General features: G+C 49.6%; 6 protein-coding genes and 1 non-coding gene across 7 annotated transcripts; 3 read left to right on the forward strand and 4 right to left on the reverse strand.

Annotated features, from left to right (window-relative positions):
* The first annotated feature begins 841 nt into the window (after positions 1-841).
* FOBCDRAFT_225475 (SURF1 family-domain-containing protein) lies at positions 842-2,348 on the forward strand. The gene is made up of 4 exons (XM_031186969.3): positions 842-1,176; positions 1,227-1,736; positions 1,790-1,895; positions 1,952-2,348. The coding sequence occupies exons 1-4, from the start codon at positions 954-956 to the stop codon at positions 2,049-2,051; spliced, it is 939 nt and encodes a 312-aa protein (XP_031038104.1). The 5' UTR covers positions 842-953; the 3' UTR covers positions 2,052-2,348.
* FOBCDRAFT_138245 (centromere kinetochore component CENP-T-domain-containing protein) lies at positions 2,160-4,693 on the reverse strand (the record flags this gene model as incomplete). Its single annotated transcript, XM_059607992.1, has 5 exons — positions 2,160-2,283; positions 2,331-2,969; positions 3,022-3,775; positions 4,073-4,160; positions 4,352-4,693. The coding sequence occupies 5 exons, from the start codon at positions 4,691-4,693 to the stop codon at positions 2,160-2,162; spliced, it is 1,947 nt and encodes a 648-aa protein (XP_059467348.1).
* Positions 4,694-4,939: 246 nt separating this feature from the next.
* On the reverse strand, positions 4,940-5,012 carry FOBCDRAFT_t159. Its single transcript has one exon. It is a non-coding gene; the product is annotated as a tRNA-Cys (tRNA).
* A 1,159-nt stretch (positions 5,013-6,171) lies between these two features.
* On the forward strand, positions 6,172-7,730 carry FOBCDRAFT_261766 (P-loop containing nucleoside triphosphate hydrolase protein; the record flags this gene model as incomplete). The annotated part of the gene is made up of 5 exons (XM_059611284.1): positions 6,172-6,626; positions 6,684-6,716; positions 6,793-7,032; positions 7,087-7,319; positions 7,436-7,730. The coding sequence occupies exons 1-5, from the start codon at positions 6,597-6,599 to the stop codon at positions 7,728-7,730; spliced, it is 831 nt and encodes a 276-aa protein (XP_059465114.1). The 5' UTR covers positions 6,172-6,596.
* A 549-nt stretch (positions 7,731-8,279) lies between these two features.
* FOBCDRAFT_40512 (uncharacterized protein) lies at positions 8,280-9,907 on the reverse strand. Its single transcript, XM_031186962.3, has 3 exons — positions 9,850-9,907; positions 8,930-9,754; positions 8,280-8,702 (listed from the first exon to the last, which is right to left on the reverse strand). Exons 2-3 carry the CDS (start codon positions 9,688-9,690, stop codon positions 8,501-8,503), a joined length of 963 nt encoding a protein of 320 aa, XP_031038097.2. The 5' UTR covers positions 9,691-9,754; positions 9,850-9,907; the 3' UTR covers positions 8,280-8,500.
* Positions 9,908-12,778: 2,871 nt separating this feature from the next.
* Positions 12,779-14,932, forward strand: FOBCDRAFT_240889 (uncharacterized protein; the record flags this gene model as incomplete). The annotated part of the gene is made up of 1 exon (XM_031186960.2): positions 12,779-14,932. One exon carries the CDS (start codon positions 12,779-12,781, stop codon positions 14,930-14,932), a length of 2,154 nt encoding a protein of 717 aa, XP_031038095.2.
* A 676-nt stretch (positions 14,933-15,608) lies between these two features.
* FOBCDRAFT_320435 (uncharacterized protein) lies at positions 15,609-16,655 on the reverse strand (the record flags this gene model as incomplete). Its single annotated transcript, XM_031186959.3, has 2 exons — positions 16,220-16,655; positions 15,609-16,164 (listed from the first exon to the last, which is right to left on the reverse strand). Exons 1-2 carry the CDS (start codon positions 16,591-16,593, stop codon positions 15,609-15,611), a joined length of 930 nt encoding a protein of 309 aa, XP_031038094.2. The 5' UTR covers positions 16,594-16,655.
* Between the last annotated feature and the right edge of the window lie 43 nt (positions 16,656-16,698).

The following is a 16,698-nucleotide window of genomic DNA, read 5'->3' on the forward strand; positions in this document are numbered from 1 at the left end:
AATCTTGAGGTCAACCAATTGTATGTAGGAGCATCGAATCAGTATTATCCCACGTCTTGACTGAAAAACCACCCCCAACTTGTGGTCCACGGTATGTGAAAAGTGATTCCAAAGGCGCTGGGTTACACAATACAGTATAGCATCCCACATGGAACTACTCTTGACTAAGCGGTGTTTACACTGTATTGTGGCCCACTTATTCTTCTGGTCAACCAATTGTGTGTAAGAGCTATCGTATCAGTGCTGTTCAACTTCTCACTGAAATACCATTCAACTCATGGTCAAAGTATCATAAAGCGTGTGAAATTGTGCCTGGAAACACGTCGCGCGATTGTCAATCATCAGAATAAACACCAAGATCAAGGCAACCAGGCCAGCTTGGCAGGAAAGACAGCAGGATGGGTGTGTTCTTGCAATTGACATATTAAATCTAATTCGGATTCCATATAGCTAATTAGACTTATTATCTGTTCAAAGCTTTCAACTTGCACACTGTTGACCATACCTCTATGTGACTGACTGACCCGCGCAAGCTCACAGAACGATTCCAACGACGCTAGGTTACACAACACAGTATAGAAGCACACATGGGGCCCCTCTTGACTCAGCAGTATTGCACTGTATAAAGGACTGTATTAACCAATTGTATTCTTTGATGTAAAAGCCGTCAGGCTCGGTGTTAGTTATTCAATATCTGACTGAAATACGATCGTGAAATCCAACCTGGGTCATCGAATAACACATTTGAAGTGATAGGAAGCACTAATTAATAGAAGTCATCAATCGCAAGTACAAAAGCGATGCCTATTTTGAGATATGAGTGAGGTGCATCACGTCCTCGGGATCCAACGTCCAGGGTGGGTCTGTTCCCGACTGAACCCACCACAATCGACATCATTATCAAGCTAGCAATCACCACTTAACCTGACGCCTTCAATGTGCCATCAGACATAATGAACGCGCCTAATACAGTCTTGCGCAGTCTGCGCTTGTCAAAACAGATCCCCCGGTGTACAAGATTCACAAATGCACCGCCAAGGAGACAATTCACATCCTCTATCTTCCGTCGCAAGCAACAGCCATCAGCCGACGATCCAGAATTCGTCTCTATTCTCGACGGACCTCCAAAGCTTGTCCGTGTTGGAAAACGCCATGGCCCAGGTCTAATCATCCTCGGTATGCTTTTGAACTCATCAATTGAACAGAGCATGGTCTGATTGATTTAGCTATCATCCCCATTACAGCCTTCATTCTCGGGACATGGCAAGTCCAGCGCCTGGGCTGGAAATCCGAACTTATCGCTAAATTCGAAGACCGACTGATCCGCGACCCTCTACCCCTCCCACCAACCATTGATCCCGATGCTATTCATGACTTTGACTATCGCCGTGTGGTAGCGAAAGGGCATTTCCGACATGATCAAGAAATGCTCATTGGACCGCGTATGCGAGATGGCACAGATGGATACATGGTAGTCACACCATTGGAGCGAGAGAACGGCACGACAATTCTCGTGAACCGAGGCTGGATCGACAAGAAGCACAGAGATAAGAGAACACGACCTGATGGACTACCGACGGGTGAGGTCACAGTGGAAGGACTTCTACGAGAGCCGTGGAAGAAGAACATGTTTACGCCAGAGAATCAGCCCGAGAAGGGCATGTTTTATTTCCCGGATGTGAAGCAGATGGCTGCTTTGACTGGTAGCCAGCCTGTCTGGGTTGAGGCTACTATGGGTATGTCTATCATCATAATCTTTCATTTCGTGATGTCTTGCTAACGACATCAGAACCCGAGTTCATGCAAATGGTCGACTTCGAGGCTCGCGGTATTCCCTATGGCCGACCCGCGGAGGTAAACCTGCGAAACAACCACGCCCAGTATATCTTTACCTGGTAAGTTGCCTCATTCTATGTCGATCGGCACCGGGCTTTCTGACCCCATGCTTCAGGTATGGCCTTGCTGTCGCAACATCCATCATGCTTTGGATGGTAGTCAAAAAGCCTGCAAACGATGTCGCTCGTCGTGTAGCCCGTTCAAAGGGCCTGTAAACTGTAGATCTCATTACGCATGCACCATGTAAAACTCATGTGTCTTCAGCATCTTCTGCAACTTCTCCCTCGTCGCCTCGACCAGACACACGCCTTGCCTTGCGTTGCTTAGCGGGTTGCGGAACTGGCATCCTCAGCTCCTGGAGGAGCTCTCTTGGGAGGTGCTTCTGTGCCAAGGAGAACATGGAGGAACGCGGTCCTATCTGACGTTGCCTGTACGATATTAGAATTTCTGGTTAGAACAAAATACGGAGCTGATACCCCAGTGAAACAACATACCTTTTCATGAGTGTGAAGACGTCGCTCTCCTCAATTGTTCTGCGCTTCGCGTGATCCGCATAGGCTCCCAGATCGTCACCCAGCTGCTCGAAAAACCATTCAGAGGACTGGATAAGAGCATCCAATGTCTCCGCCGAGAGACGCTGGTTGCTCAGACCTGACGATTGGAGAGCCGTCTGGGCCACTCGCTTGACGAAAGCCGGAGGCAGTGACGGGTATTCAATGCCATGTTGCGATACCCGCTTTCGCTTCTTTGCTTTCAAGCCGCGAGGTAGCCTATCATCAGCTGGTTCATGACGCATCCCGGTTGTGACTGTTGGCTCTGGTATTGGCCCTGGCTCTTCATTTATCGAGCTATGATCGTCGACGCCAGCATCGTTATAATCCCAACCGTCCATTCCGAAGTCCCCGCCACCAGCATCGGAGTCGGATCCGTACATAACGTCGGGGCGGGGGTCCTGAGCGTCATCTGCCACGGCTTCTGCGACTGACGGGTCGACAATTGGTGATGTTGCTTGAAGATCGTTGGCGGGATCAGACATTTGAAAGACAGTTCCATCCTCAAGTCCACCAGGGTACTCGAAGTTGAAGTCGCTCCCTCGGCCCTCGGTCATTTGCCGGGTCTGGTCTGCTTCAATCCTGTTCTTATGTGAGCAATGCATTGCATCTAATTAGCCAGTAATAGACTTACGGCTCGAGTGTCATATCATCCTGTCCAGCTCTCGCCTGAAGATCCTCTAGCAGACCGGGGAAGAAATCTGATTGCTGGCCAATATCGTCTTCTGTGGCTTCGTTGTTGAAGTAGTCACTCATGCGTTCACTGCCAGGACTCCCTCGAGATAGCCGAGAGTCATTCGCAATTCTTCGAGGCATCTCAATAGACTGCATGGTAAAGTTGTCCTCATCCAATTGTGACAATGTTGGTGGAGGCAAATCTGAGCCGGTACTAGAAGCATCTTCAATGTCCAACGGCAAGGATATTATTGGAGGCCTCGTTAGTAGATCGTCGACTTCATCATCGTCATCATCATACAAGTTGCTTTCCTCCCTCTGTTCCGGAGACGAGCTCCGTTTATTCCCCGGAGACGACGAAGAAGACGAGTGAATAGGCTGGCTCTTAGGCGCTAGTGTTCGACCGAGCATTCGTAAAATATCCAAGGGTGTTTCTCTCTGCTGCAACATGCTCTGTCTGCGTTTCTTTCCAGGTGTGAACATTGCCGTTCGACGCTGGTCAAGCAGCCGACGAGCGGCTTTGGCATGAGGAGTCGGCGCATTGGATCGACCGGCAGATGCTGGTGTACCACGGCGAAGAGAGGCACGCAGGTCTCGGGCACCGCTACGATCGAGAGGTGTGTGAACGCCAGAAAACGGCTCTGCGCTAATAGCGCGACGGTTCGGGGTTCTCGAAGGAGTTCGCGCGGGCGTTTCTTGCGAAGCCGCTTTACCTGGCGGCGATAGACTTGACATATTTGTGGTGGTGTTTGTTTAGATGCGCCGGAGTGGCTGGCGGAGCGACGGCCGCTCAACTGGCAGATAATGTCTTGAAATCGTGGAAGTCTTCATCCATAGAACTTTGAGAAGATCCGGGCGTAATGCGAGCACAGCGGTTCGGAGAATTATTTGTATTTTCGGTTATTGTTGATGTTATAGATCCATGTCAATGATGAATGTCAAAGCAAGTGGGAACGCGACAAGCTTCAGCCATACGCGACGAGGGGAGCTTCAGTGCACGGGCCATTTACCTGCATTGCCGTTGATGTAAATGACCATGGTCACAATTATTTTGAGGGATCTCGAGGTACAATTAATCAATTCGTACAGGAAATGATGCTGTGTTGTAAATGCGCATTTGATATTACCATAAATCAACGAGACGAGGCGGAAGCTAGACGATAAGCCAGGGACTTGTTCGGCAACAACTTCTAGATCCATCCAAACAATCCTATGCAAGCAGAGCTTCATAGAGATCCCTTCGCAGTTAATCCAAGATATCCATACCCGCCAATCATGACACTGCTCACAAATCTCCAAACAGCTGTCCTGGGCACACCAGCCTTGATACAAATCCAACAATCAGCAGCACCCCACAAGAAGAGTAAGCTCATAAGCGTATCAACTACATGGTATTCACCACGAAGATAGAACGTCCACAGAGCGACGCCATAAGCAGCTACACGAGTGCCGTAGATACCAAATGCTAATTGCGCTGGCTCTGACCTGACGATACCCTCAGGCAACCCGTACTCGCGCATAGCACGGTCTGGGGCTCTCAAAGGAAGAAGACCACCGAGAGTGAAAGCGGTGCCCATAAACATGGCGGGAATATGCCATGGAGAGACATTAGAGAACAAGCCTGAAGCCATTTCGTGATAAATCAGCGAGAAACTAATGTTTCTATTAGTATGGTTTCAAGTTAACAAGATAAACATGAGGGAACACTCACCAATTGGTATTCTAGCAAAAAGAAAAGACAATAAATTGCAAAACATTAATCGCTCAGAGCATTCTTGAAACAAATAAGCCGACGGCTCGACGTAAGCAATCGGAGGAGCTACATGTAAGATGAGATCGCCAAGGTAATGGCAAAAAATATCAAAAGAATAAGTATTAGGACCGAGCGTGGATCGAACACGCGACCTAGGGATCTGCAATCCCTCGCTCGTACCACTGAGCTATCGATCCATTTTACTTGCCAGCGACTTCGAACTTTTGGATTATAAAGACTCAGGTGGCTGAACAGAGGCCGTGGCCTTATGAGCAAGGATCTAAGCGCCCAGTGGAGGTTTCAACAGCTCTCAACATGCATCCCTGGTCTTCATACCTTTATCTCCAACCTCTTTATTGTTGATCCCTGTCTTGAAGTGCTACCTGATTGTTAACAGAGAGCTTGTGATGATATCAATTGTTTCTGCTTTGAGGTTGGCGTGAGTCATGGATGTTGAATTCAGTTGAAGAGATCGGCCAGGTTTCATGATTCGGTGGTTTTGTTCATTACGGTAGCGGTAGCAGTTCTCCTTTATCCCCTTCCCAGCTAGGGATTGCCATGTACAATAGGGACAGATAAATAGCATGACAGCAGAAACTCCAGGTGTTTCTTAAATTCTCCGCCACCGCTCATAATTGTTCGATCATATTGTCTTGAAAATAAGTGAGAGGGCACTACTTCTTTTTTGGCGCAGAGCTCATTGTAAGGTATTCCGCCCAATCCACATTCCCGCAGCCTCTCTCCGCCTTTCATCTGTACCGACAGCCACCGCCTGCACTTTGAATAGCCGCGCCTTGTGTAGTCTTGGGATAATCGCATCTGCTGTAGCTTGAGTATTATTCCTCGCCTTGGTTTATCTCTCAACTACTGCAGCCTCTCCTTCTTCTCCTCTTTCCATAACCTGGAATCTTGTTCGGTTTCCATCCAATCCGGCATCTGCATTCTCATCCCCAGCCGCGACCGAGAGTCCATCTTAGCCAAGACGGCCATTAACAGCGAATCCTTACCACGAAAGGGTTCAGCGACACAGCAGGTGAGCTGCCTTTACCCCAAATTACGGTGCTTGGTTGGCCCCTGAGCCCTTGTACCTCCCCCACCCCCAGGCGCCTATAGCCTTGAGCAAGCTCTTGATAGCGATCAACTCCTGGCCTTTCCTCAATCCTGTCCTATCCCAAGCGGATAGGTTCCAGTAGGTCAAGTTAGTCGGCGAGGCTAGGTCTTGGCTTATTACTGCGAACCAGGGCCTGAGGTGGCACGGGAGGTGGCTACTGGTGGCATACCCTGGGCGCCTCTCTCGTGGTCCTGCCTGGGCTTGCTGGGCTTGGGGGCGTCTAGTCCAGTCTAGTCCACTGATGCTGATAGAGGTGGAGCGGCTCCCATCGTTGAACCTCCTCCTGTGGCCTCACCTTCTGCGGCACAAAACGCGTGAACTACACCTCGGTTTTGTGTCAAGTTTCTTCTCTGACCTATCTTTTTATGCAGCTGTGAAACTCACCTGAGGATCCATTCGAGTTCTGTCGCCGCTTGTCGCATCCAAAATCGTCATCGTCGCACCTCTTCCCTTCCGTTATCCGGCCTTCGAGTCCTGGGCTGCCTGTTTGACCTGCCCCTCTCCAGGCTCTAACCTACTACTCTACATTACATCCACCATCTTCGTACAGACACAACAATCGTCGCTTCTATCATCTCCATCTGCCCCTCGACGACTTTTTGCGCTTCCACACAATTCGTCGGTTTGATACCCATTTCCTTCGACTTTCTCCCCATAACCGATCGCAACAATGGCTCAGCCCGGCGTGCAATCATTGAAGGTTTGTTGAGCCGATGGTTACCTGACGCAATACATGGTTGGCTGACCGCTGCTACAGTGTGTGGTGACTGGTGATGGTGCTGTTGGAAAGGTACGTCGGACAACAAACAGCCGCTTACAACGCGATGGCTTTCATAACAAGAGCCTTCCGCTGACTGTGCTTCCAGACCTGTCTACTCATCTCCTACACCACAAATGCCTTCCCCGGCGAATACATCCCCACTGTCTTCGACAACTACTCGGCGAGTGTTATGGTAGATGGCAAGCCTATTAGCCTTGGCCTCTGGGATACTGCTGGTCAGGAGGATTACGACAGACTGCGACCTCTCTCATACCCTCAGACCGACGTCTTCCTCATCTGCTTCTCCATTGTCAGCCCTCCTTCATTCGACAACGTGAAGGCAAAGGTACGCCGCCCCCTTATCGCCACAACACGTCGACTCCGCTGACACCCTCTCTAGTGGTATCCTGAGATTGATCATCATGCGCCTAACATTCCCATTATCCTTGTCGGAACCAAGCTTGATCTTCGAGAAGACGCTTCCACCCTCGAGTCGCTCCGACAAAAGCGTATGGAGCCTGTGTCGTACGAGCAGGCGTTGACTTGCGCCAAGGAGATCAAGGCCTACAAGTACCTCGAGTGTTCTGCCCTCACTCAAAGGAACCTCAAGAGCGTTTTTGACGAGGCCATCCGGTAAGCATCAATCGCGATTATGTGCTCTAGTGCGTATCTAACTCGTGTTTAGAGCTGTTCTTAACCCCCGACCCACACCTTCGAAGCAAAAGAAGAACAAGTGCTCCATTCTGTAGATATCCATCTAATGAACGCTATTCCCGCGCGTGGCAAGGCACGCGCTTGATTTTCTCAACGAAAGCGTCTGGACGACGCGAAACGACACGAAGAACTCAGGACGAATGTTTAATAGGCATTCAGCGATACAAGACGGCGGCTCTTGACGGAATATCCCCTGGGAGCGGCTGGGCTGGACTAGGCTATTGCTTTTTTCTCGAGGCCCGATACCCGTCCCCAGATCATGACCCTCGCAACGATCATGCGGAGGCAACTGCATATGACGATGGCTTTTACTTGCGAGGCGGTTCTTGAATGAATTTTGGGTTTTTACTATCTGCGGTTACGTGTTTCCAACCGTTGCTTTTTATTATTTATCTCTATTTGCTCATATCTCATGCTGTGGCCTCCTCGCGGAGTTTATACCGATTTTGCCAGTAATTCAAGAACCGGTTTTCACTTTAGACAGATGACTGCTTGCGATTGTTTTGTGATATTTTCTTCGACAAGTGTCCATTTTACCTGTGGAGGTATATTGAATGAACATGGCTATCATGTCTCGTATTTGGCATTCACTATCCCGAGACTTGCAGTTTGGCAAGTTGTTTTTGCGATGTATAGTCGTTGGATTCCTTCCAGCAGCGGTCAATTTGTCTGTCTTGATTATGAATTGGTCTCTTTGGTATGTCGCTATGGGCGAAAGAAATCGCATTGCTTGTTAGAGCTCCCAATAGAGTATACGTTCACTTAAATTAGAGCGTAAACAGGAAAGAACCTACAGTCTACACTTGTTGATATATGGGATCAACAGTCTGCTTATATAGGCCCTTCACCTGAAGCAGAAGTATCTCAAAATAAGTCGAATGGAGTTGTGGATGTAGAAATATAATTCATCGTCTGTTCTATGCTCTTCTTCGTGAGGTCAAGGATCCACTTCCTTTGGGTATCTCTCACTATCATATAAATGCACAATCAACTTTTGTGTATCCGATCCCAGTACAATCATTAAAACACATTCAGAGACCCTCACAAACCTACTCCTTCTTGAGCTTCACACCCTTGGCTCGAGGCCCGGTAAGCTGTTTCTACCAGCGGTTGCCAGGAATGTGGGCACGTCGGCTTGGATGAATACCATCCTCTCCAGCTTTGCGAGTGTCACCCTTGCCCTTGTTCTCTTCCTTTGCCATCCTCTCACGCTCAATACGCTTGGCGCGGTTTTCGTCGAGCTTGCGGTTCTTCTCCTTGATCTTGTCCTGGCGCTGTTTTGTCTTGCCACCTCCACCGGCACTGTTACATAGAGTTAGCGTGTGTTCTAGTCATGTATGAAGTTGCTGTTCGTGCAGGTGAGTGTCGGTGAAGCAGTAGTGAGCGTGAGTCAAGTCAAGACTAGTCACCCCTGGGATGGTTACACAAATCGAGGTGCTTTTGTATTGAATCAGGCTGAGGGAAAGGGGTGTGGAGTCAAAGCAATGAGGTGAGTTATCATGTAAGACAGAAGTACGAGAGCAACTTACGTCAACTCGACATTTATGCGGCGGGGATAAGAGACACCATCTGAGAACTCGGAGTGGTGGAACTTGTCGAGACATGTTCGCATATGCCAGACCTTCTCGAACTCGACAAAGGCAAAGCCACGGCAGGGCTTGCTATCCTTGGGATCGCTCATGCAGCGAACTGACACTGGGTTGAGAGAGGCAAAGTGGGCTTTGATTGTTTCGGCAGTGGCGGTGAAGGGCAGGTTGCCGACGAAGACAATGTGACGGTCTCCTTTGCCATCAGCAGCCTCTGCATCGGCGCCGGCAGCAGATTCATCGTTGATGGTCGTTGTTTCGGAGGCCTTGTTTTGCTTCTTCTTGTCCTTCTTGCTCTTCTTTGGTTCCTCCTTGGGTTCGGCATCGGCGCTGGCGTCGTCCTTTTGTTGTGACTCGTCGGTTTTGGCCTTCTTGTCCTTCTTCTTCTTGTCCTTCTTCGCAGGCTTATCTGCCTCTACTGGCGCATCCGCAGGTCTGTCATCAGCTTCAGTCATTGGAGCATCCTCGGCCGCCTCTTCGTCATCGTCCTGTTCGGGGAGGTCCTGGAGGTTCTTGCGCTTCTCTTTGCGCTCCTTGCGCGATTCCTTCTTGTACTTCTTGTCTCTCTTCTCCTTCTTAGCCTTCTTTACATCGGCACCATCATCCTCGCTGCGCTTGCGCTTCTTGGCTGGGGCCTCAGAATCAACAGAAGCAATGGGCTTATCGTCGACCTCGGCGGCCTCTCTTGCGCGCTTGCTCTTCATCGTCGGTGATTACGGTGGATTGCTCTGAAATAGTATCGTATAGGTGGAGCTGGGGGTGCAGAATCTGCCGATACCAAGTCAGTAACCTTGTGCCATGCCGCAATGTAAAACATGTGGCTTGACGAGGAAGGAAACAATGGTTCGATCGAGAAAACTTACAGGCTATTCGGTGCAGTGTGATAGTCTTGGGAGGATTGCGCGTGCCGCCGGTTGTTGTTTGCTTGATCGTCAGTGCAGGACAATTTTTTTGAGGCAGGAAATATTCCGGACCGAAATAGTCTAGCGCTGTTTCGGAAGCGTACCGTTGATGCTTGTGTAAGTATCCGTAGGTGCCTCAGTTTAACCTATCGAATGGTTTCGTAGTTGAGGATGCACTTGGGGTGTGAAATTCTGAAGAGAATCGATCTGCGCGTGACAGGACGTACAGAAAACGTGAGAACAGAGTAGGATCGGTCGTTCATGTGAGGGTGGATGTGATAATCCAACCCAATAGTAAGGGAGGCTAGGGAAGGCGGGAGAGGCCGAGATACTGACTGCCGGGAATATCATGGATAAGAATGCACTAAAGTTACTGGCTGGCCACTATAACGGTACTGCCTGTCAGAACAAGTACTCTACTTGCGATAATACGGTATAGCATTCCACGATAGAGTCAACCAGCTACTCTAAAGGCTTTCCCGGTAGAAAACGGCCTATCGTAATGACAGCCTATTCTTCTCCAGTAATAGGCTATCAAAACCCAGGTCTCCTCACTGTCAAACTGCATTTTCGGGTCTAGGGGCTCTCTGCTTTCTTTTGTCCTGCCCGACTGTCTTAGTCTCAACCTTTCTTTTTTCAGGTATTTCCCTCTAGGCCGGCACGTAATTCATGCCACTAAAGACACACTGCGCTGCACGTATGTACGCACGCACGTACATGAGGTGTCTCAGGTTGTAATGCCAGCCGGGCTCTTGGTCCACGAGCTCAACTTAATCAGCGGCTATCACGACTATCTGTCGTGCCATGCGATGTCATGGGCGCCAGCGACTGGCCTACAGACTCCAGATCCCGCGCTGCAACGCTACGCTACGGCAGAGGTACCCCAGCTCCCAGGTGCATAGCATTTGCGCCTGCGCCTGCAGCTGATGATGATGCTGATGATGATGCTGTTGCTGATGCTGAGTCAACCCTGAATATGCGGTGGACGTCCATCGACCACTGTGCAACCAACATGGAGGCTCCCGGACCCATATGACATATCTTGATCAAGCCGAGGCCATCTGCAGCTTAGAGGCGCAACATGGTGCATATTGACCCAGCTGAAAGGTCGAGGGTTGGGGAATCCGTTCCATTATCCCGACGTCCCAATATCAAGGATGGGACCTTTGAAACGGATTGGTTCTGTTATTAATGGGGGTCGACTACTGGAGTTATTTGACCGCATCTAGCGAGTCATTCACCTCATTTGTATGACGATCGAGGAGCAAAAGGGTCTTGATAGCGTTGAAACGTGGACCGTTCAACGGCCGCACTGCCTCTTTGTCGACAAGCACAAGCAAAAGCAAAGACTTGACACTAACAAAAGTGTCTAGAGAAATGACCCTCCCCCTCCACGACCACATCCACATCCACCTCACTAAACTGCCCTTATGCAAGCAAGAGATGTTGGGATTGGGATACCTTGCAGTCCGGCACCTCCCTACGCCGCAACTGACAGCCGCCTGTAAAGTGAAAGTGTAACCTAACTGCGAGCGAGTGTGTGTTCAAGTGGAGGAGGCAAAGGAAAAAGAAAAGAAAGAATAGTAGACAGGTGGAAGGCCCCATCCCTGTCGATATATCCCTTGTCCCTGCCCCGTGCTGAATGCCCCATCATCCACTCAACCCTCTCTAAACCGTCATCCTCCATCATCAAGCCATGTCCACTCGACTCAGTCATGTCCTCGTCTGTCTTATACCGTCCTTTCTTTTTTTTGGTTTTTTTTTTTCTTTTTCTTTTTTTTTTTTTTTTTTTTTTTTTTTTTTTTTTTTTTTTTTTTTTTCCCTTTCTTCAACGCTTCTGCTAATTCTTAATCTCGTTTCTACCCTGCCGAACTTGTCGTCGCCATCTCCGCTTCGCCTACGGCTTGATCTCCGCTTCGTAGTTATTGTACGCCTCATTAGACTATGCTCCCTGTCTTTGTGACACCCATGTTTCCCCCCCGTCCCTCCAATTGCCTAGTTTGCTGCAACCAGAACCACCTGAAGTTGCTTTTCTCCATCTTAACAAGACTGTTTTTGCTCTGTTTCTTGTCGGTCGCTGAAACGCTGCCAGACCAAAAACCTTGACAGGGGTTCTGATATGTCCACAATTTTGACGTTTCCTGCAAGCTCCCGTGTCTTGTCTCTGATGCTCTCTGACCCTCTTTGTCTAGTGTCTCTCTCCCGTTCTCAACCTTTCAACTGTTCTGTTCATTTTCAGATCCTCCTTTGACTCTGGCCCGGCTCCTCCGACACTCCATCTCCATCTCCGTCTCCATTTACACCCCCCAGCTGAACCAGCTGAGCCCGTTCCATACCCAACCAGCGTTGGTACCCGCTATAGTTTCTCGGTATTCTACACACATGGCATGGTCAAGGAAGGACATTGTCATGGCTTGGACAACTGATGTCAAACACAAGCATCATGGTCCAACTGACAAGCACAAACAATGGGCATGCGAGATGAGGCCCGCCGCGTATCAATAGTCCAAATACAGCCATACCCGCCCCAGCCCGAAATTCTACGCTTTTGACTGTAGTCGGTTCTGCTGCATCTTGCTTGCTTCTTTTCTTATACATAGACAACGTCTCCCAGGGTGGGTGGCCACCGGAATCCTCAGCTTTTCTCTGTTACACTATCCCCTGTCTTTTCTATCCCCATATCTCTCATTCATATCTACCTCGAATCTCTCTCGCACCTCAATTTCTTTTTTATTATCCTTTCCTCTCTTCTATCCTGTGTCGAAAGAGATTCTGCTTTTGCTTGTGCCCGGTTCTCCAAAACCCTGCGTCAAGTGGACTTGTTGTCGTCTTGAGCACTTACACCGACTGGCTGACCACTTAGAGCAAGCTCACATCTTCCTCTGTCACAATGAAGATGACATGGGACCTAGGAATGGACCATGTCCGGTCCTGGGTCCTCAACGGTGACTACGAACTGGACAATTCTTTCGACCGCCCGTTTGCTTGGAGTTCTACCGTTGTCACTGGCCTCTCTGAAGCCGCCATTGTACCCCAGCCTGAAAATGCAAGTGCTCATTCAGATGTTGAGGGAGAAACGCATGACTCCCAAATCACTGAGTTGACCGCTGCTTCTACTGCGCCGGACTCCTTCTGGTCCTCTAAACCTTTCCCGACCTTGAACGAGCAGCAATTCCTTGCCGTTGCCGACAATGTGGACGATCCTCTGATTCCGAAGCAGCTCGACGTCCGTCGCATCTTTCATAATGGTCGCTATACATGGCAGCAGCTCGTGAGCCAGGCACTGGCCTTACCAAGAGGCACCTTTCCTCCTGGCCTCGACCCGTCTATCATGCTCCAGGATATGCCGCCTCTCCCCGAATCCGTGCCGCCAAAGGGAGTCCTGGCCGGAGCCCCCACCTGGCTTGTCCCGGATCCGGAACCTCACGTTCGGGACGGACCAGATTTTGACCTCGATAACGTTACCGGCACCACCAAGTATTTCCGCCTCAGCTATCCATCGCCCATCAACTGCATCATCTCTTCAGATCCAAGCGCCTGCCACTATGGCAATCCTGCTGGCACCGCTGATGCCTCCAATACCCCGCAAGGGCTCGCCATCTTGACCGTGTGTTGGTCCTACATTCTCTCGACACGACTACTGCAACTCCAGAACAGGAAGATCCACTTCACCGACTCCTGTCTCCGCCCAGTCCCGATTAACACGATCGGGGATCTCGCCCAGAATGAGATCCTGGTTCATCTCCCCAAAGGTGTCTCCTCACGGCTCGTGCATTGGCTCTGTGCGATTCTGGCGTCACAGTCAGGTTGGGCCGCCGATGGCCAAGGGGGCCCATGTGCACCATGGGATACAAAGTTCGCTAGTGACGTGCGCTTCATCATTGCTACTGAAGGTCAAGTCTCGATTGACAGCGATGCGGTGCCCCCAGCTCCCACCGAAGCTACGGACCTCTTGATCGAGTTCTGTAACTTGTTTGGTATTGGCCATGAACCCCGCCGATCTAAAGATCCAAGTACCCTGTCACCGATCAAGGCTGGCTTCCTTGCAGCCCTTGCAATTCCATTCTATCGCATGGCCAAGCTGGAACCACATTTACCTAGGCCATCTCTGAAACCACGAAAGAGTACCCCCATGGATGCTGATCAGGCAGCCAATATTCATCGGTACACAGCGGAAGCACGCTACTACATGACGCTGAGCATGCATCCTTACGCTCTGGGGCCAGTCCTTTGGAGCATATTTTGGCAACCAGATATCAAGTGCAACCTCGTTAGTCCCTGGTTGGCTGCCATTACCAGCGTCATTCAGCCCGCCTTCGAACACTGCGATTTCGAGATGCTCGTCAAAATCTTTCTGCTCCGCCGTCCTCGGGTAGCCATGTGGTGGCATGGCCTCTTCCTTCTTGGTAACTCCAAAATCTTGAATTTCATTCGCAACTATCTGACTACGCTCGACGAGGGATGTTCGTACGATACCTTGTCTCGCCCAGATATTGTTACTGCGGTATGGACAGGGGCACCTCAATCATATCAAGATGACCCTACAGCTACTGCCTACCATGATCTCAGCACGGCTGTTCCTCGTGCTGCCCTACTTCAGCATCGTCATACGCTGACTCTTCGCGATCCATGGCCCCTCTTCTACGGTTGGCGCCCCTTTGGTACAATTCCCAAAGAAACTATCGAGCCTGATCTGTACCCTTGGCTTGAACGAGGCCATCATCGAGAATACCGCCATTGGACTTGGTGGTCAAAGGATGATGCATCGTTCGAACCTTCAGTGCATGTTGGCTACCGCAAAGAGACTTGTCAGTTTGACTCAAGCGTTCCAGATAACCTCGATCTCATTCCTTCTCCCAACTCTCTTGCGCCAATTCCACCCCCAACTGCTCTTCCCGTCGCTATCGAGCCCTCCCGCCGTGCTACTTTGCAAATGATCAACCACTCCCTGGGAAACATAGTTGGAGAGCGCAGCCTCAGCACTGCTGTCATTCCGGAGTTGAAGCAATCTCACCCATGGCTCAAGGACTGGACTCCTGTCTGAGTGTAACTTCATATATAATACCCCATTCGCCGAATTTACGACCGTCATGTTACCATTTGTACGATATTTTAACTTTAACGGCCGCAGCAGAAACCAGACCTGAGCATTGGGCGTTTTTGGCCCACAGCATTTTCGAGGAAGCGAGTCTTGGGTTAAACAAAAGAGGCATGATAAACTTTGCTGCCTCAATTCACATTCACTGTCAATGGCCATGGACTGCGATGCTTGCTTTCGGGTCTGTGTCTTGCTTTACTGTTGTCCTGTCACTTCTTCTGCCTTACTTGATGGTATGGGCGCTTCGGGGGTAAGAAAACTTCTGACTTTAAAAAAGGGTGCCAAAATTAACTGGTCTAAAGATCTACTAAAATATACTAAACTTACCTAAGTCTTTTCATCACTCAGGATAAAGGTCCCAAGTTTTCTTGCCTCCCCTTGGGGCGCTCCCGGGTTTATTATTAGCATCATCGGTCCACGGCGTATCGGAGTCCAGCTGCCCCTTGGACACGGCGGTTTTCTCGGTTGAACATGTATATTTTATGTCTCATATATTTCACAATTCAATTCTTTTGCGACTCATATCCATTGGCTGCACTAATAACTAATAACGCAATATTCCATGGCCTAAAACTCCTGTTAATCGATGACCATACTCATTCAAATGTCCTCCTCTGCCAAGTCACGCAGCAAGTTCCACTGGACTTCGACGTTCATTCTGTTCGTTAACTGGCATTTCATGTATGTTCCAGCCTCCAAGCTCTTGTAGCTCTTTGGTTTTGCTGCGTCTCCAACGTCCCGTGGAATGGTCCTCTGTATTTTGCTCTATTGCGCCCGCCTTTGTATCCTTACTTCGGTTTCTTCGAAGCAAGAATATTGCCGTAATTATGGTACCGCAGATAACAATGAGCCCTCCAATGACTCCTCCAATAATGGCACCAAGATTAGGGGAGGAGCTTCCAGATGATGAATCCTCTTCCGAAGAACTGCTTATCGCTTCTGTCGAAGCGCTTTGTGTGATATCGGGGATGCTTGATGCTGTATCACTAGAGGTGACTGAAGATGTTTGTGATGTCTCTGATGTGGTTGATTTACTGGACTCGGACGTTGTCGTGGTGCCAATGGTTGGGGTTATATAGCAGTGATCGGTAGTGGCTTTAGTTCCGCAGGCGATGTAGGAGTATGTCTGATCCACGCCGAAGGTGAGAAGGGCCATGGAACAAAATGATTTGCGATCACTAATCTTCAGGTAAGTACTTGGCCCCAGGAGTGTTGATCTATAGTAGTGCATACGAAGTAAATGTCGTCAAGTCCTTACTGCCAGTCATGCCACATCCATCTGAGCAATCATGACGATCAACACAACTCCCCGCTAGTCCACAATCCGAAGCTGTCAGAACAGTTGTAGGGCAGAAGCCCCAAAGCCCATTGCGTGTATCAACCCGACAGTTGAAACCGGAATCGGCAGTTCTCTTCTTTTTGCGATCACCGTCTAGATAGCCACATGTCGAGAGCTCAGTGCTAATAGCCCATAGCTCGAGAATGTTGCTCGGTTGTGGAAGAAAAGGGGCTTTCGTTACAGGAGGAAATACCGCATGGAGACCGAGGCTTGAAGATGGGAAATTTTGAGAGACTATTAGTAGATGGTACAAGGAAAGAGACCTCATCGTTAAGGTTGAGTTACTCCAACATGGAGAGAGGCCAGTGAGACTCAGAGAAAATACAAGATGGTAATTCGCGATGAAGATACTAGGGGGTCGAAACACCTCCTT

The sequence above is a fragment of the Fusarium oxysporum genome, chromosome VI, assembly GCF_013085055.1.
Source record: "Fusarium oxysporum Fo47 chromosome VI, complete sequence".
Classification (NCBI taxonomy): domain Eukaryota; kingdom Fungi; phylum Ascomycota; class Sordariomycetes; order Hypocreales; family Nectriaceae; genus Fusarium; species Fusarium oxysporum.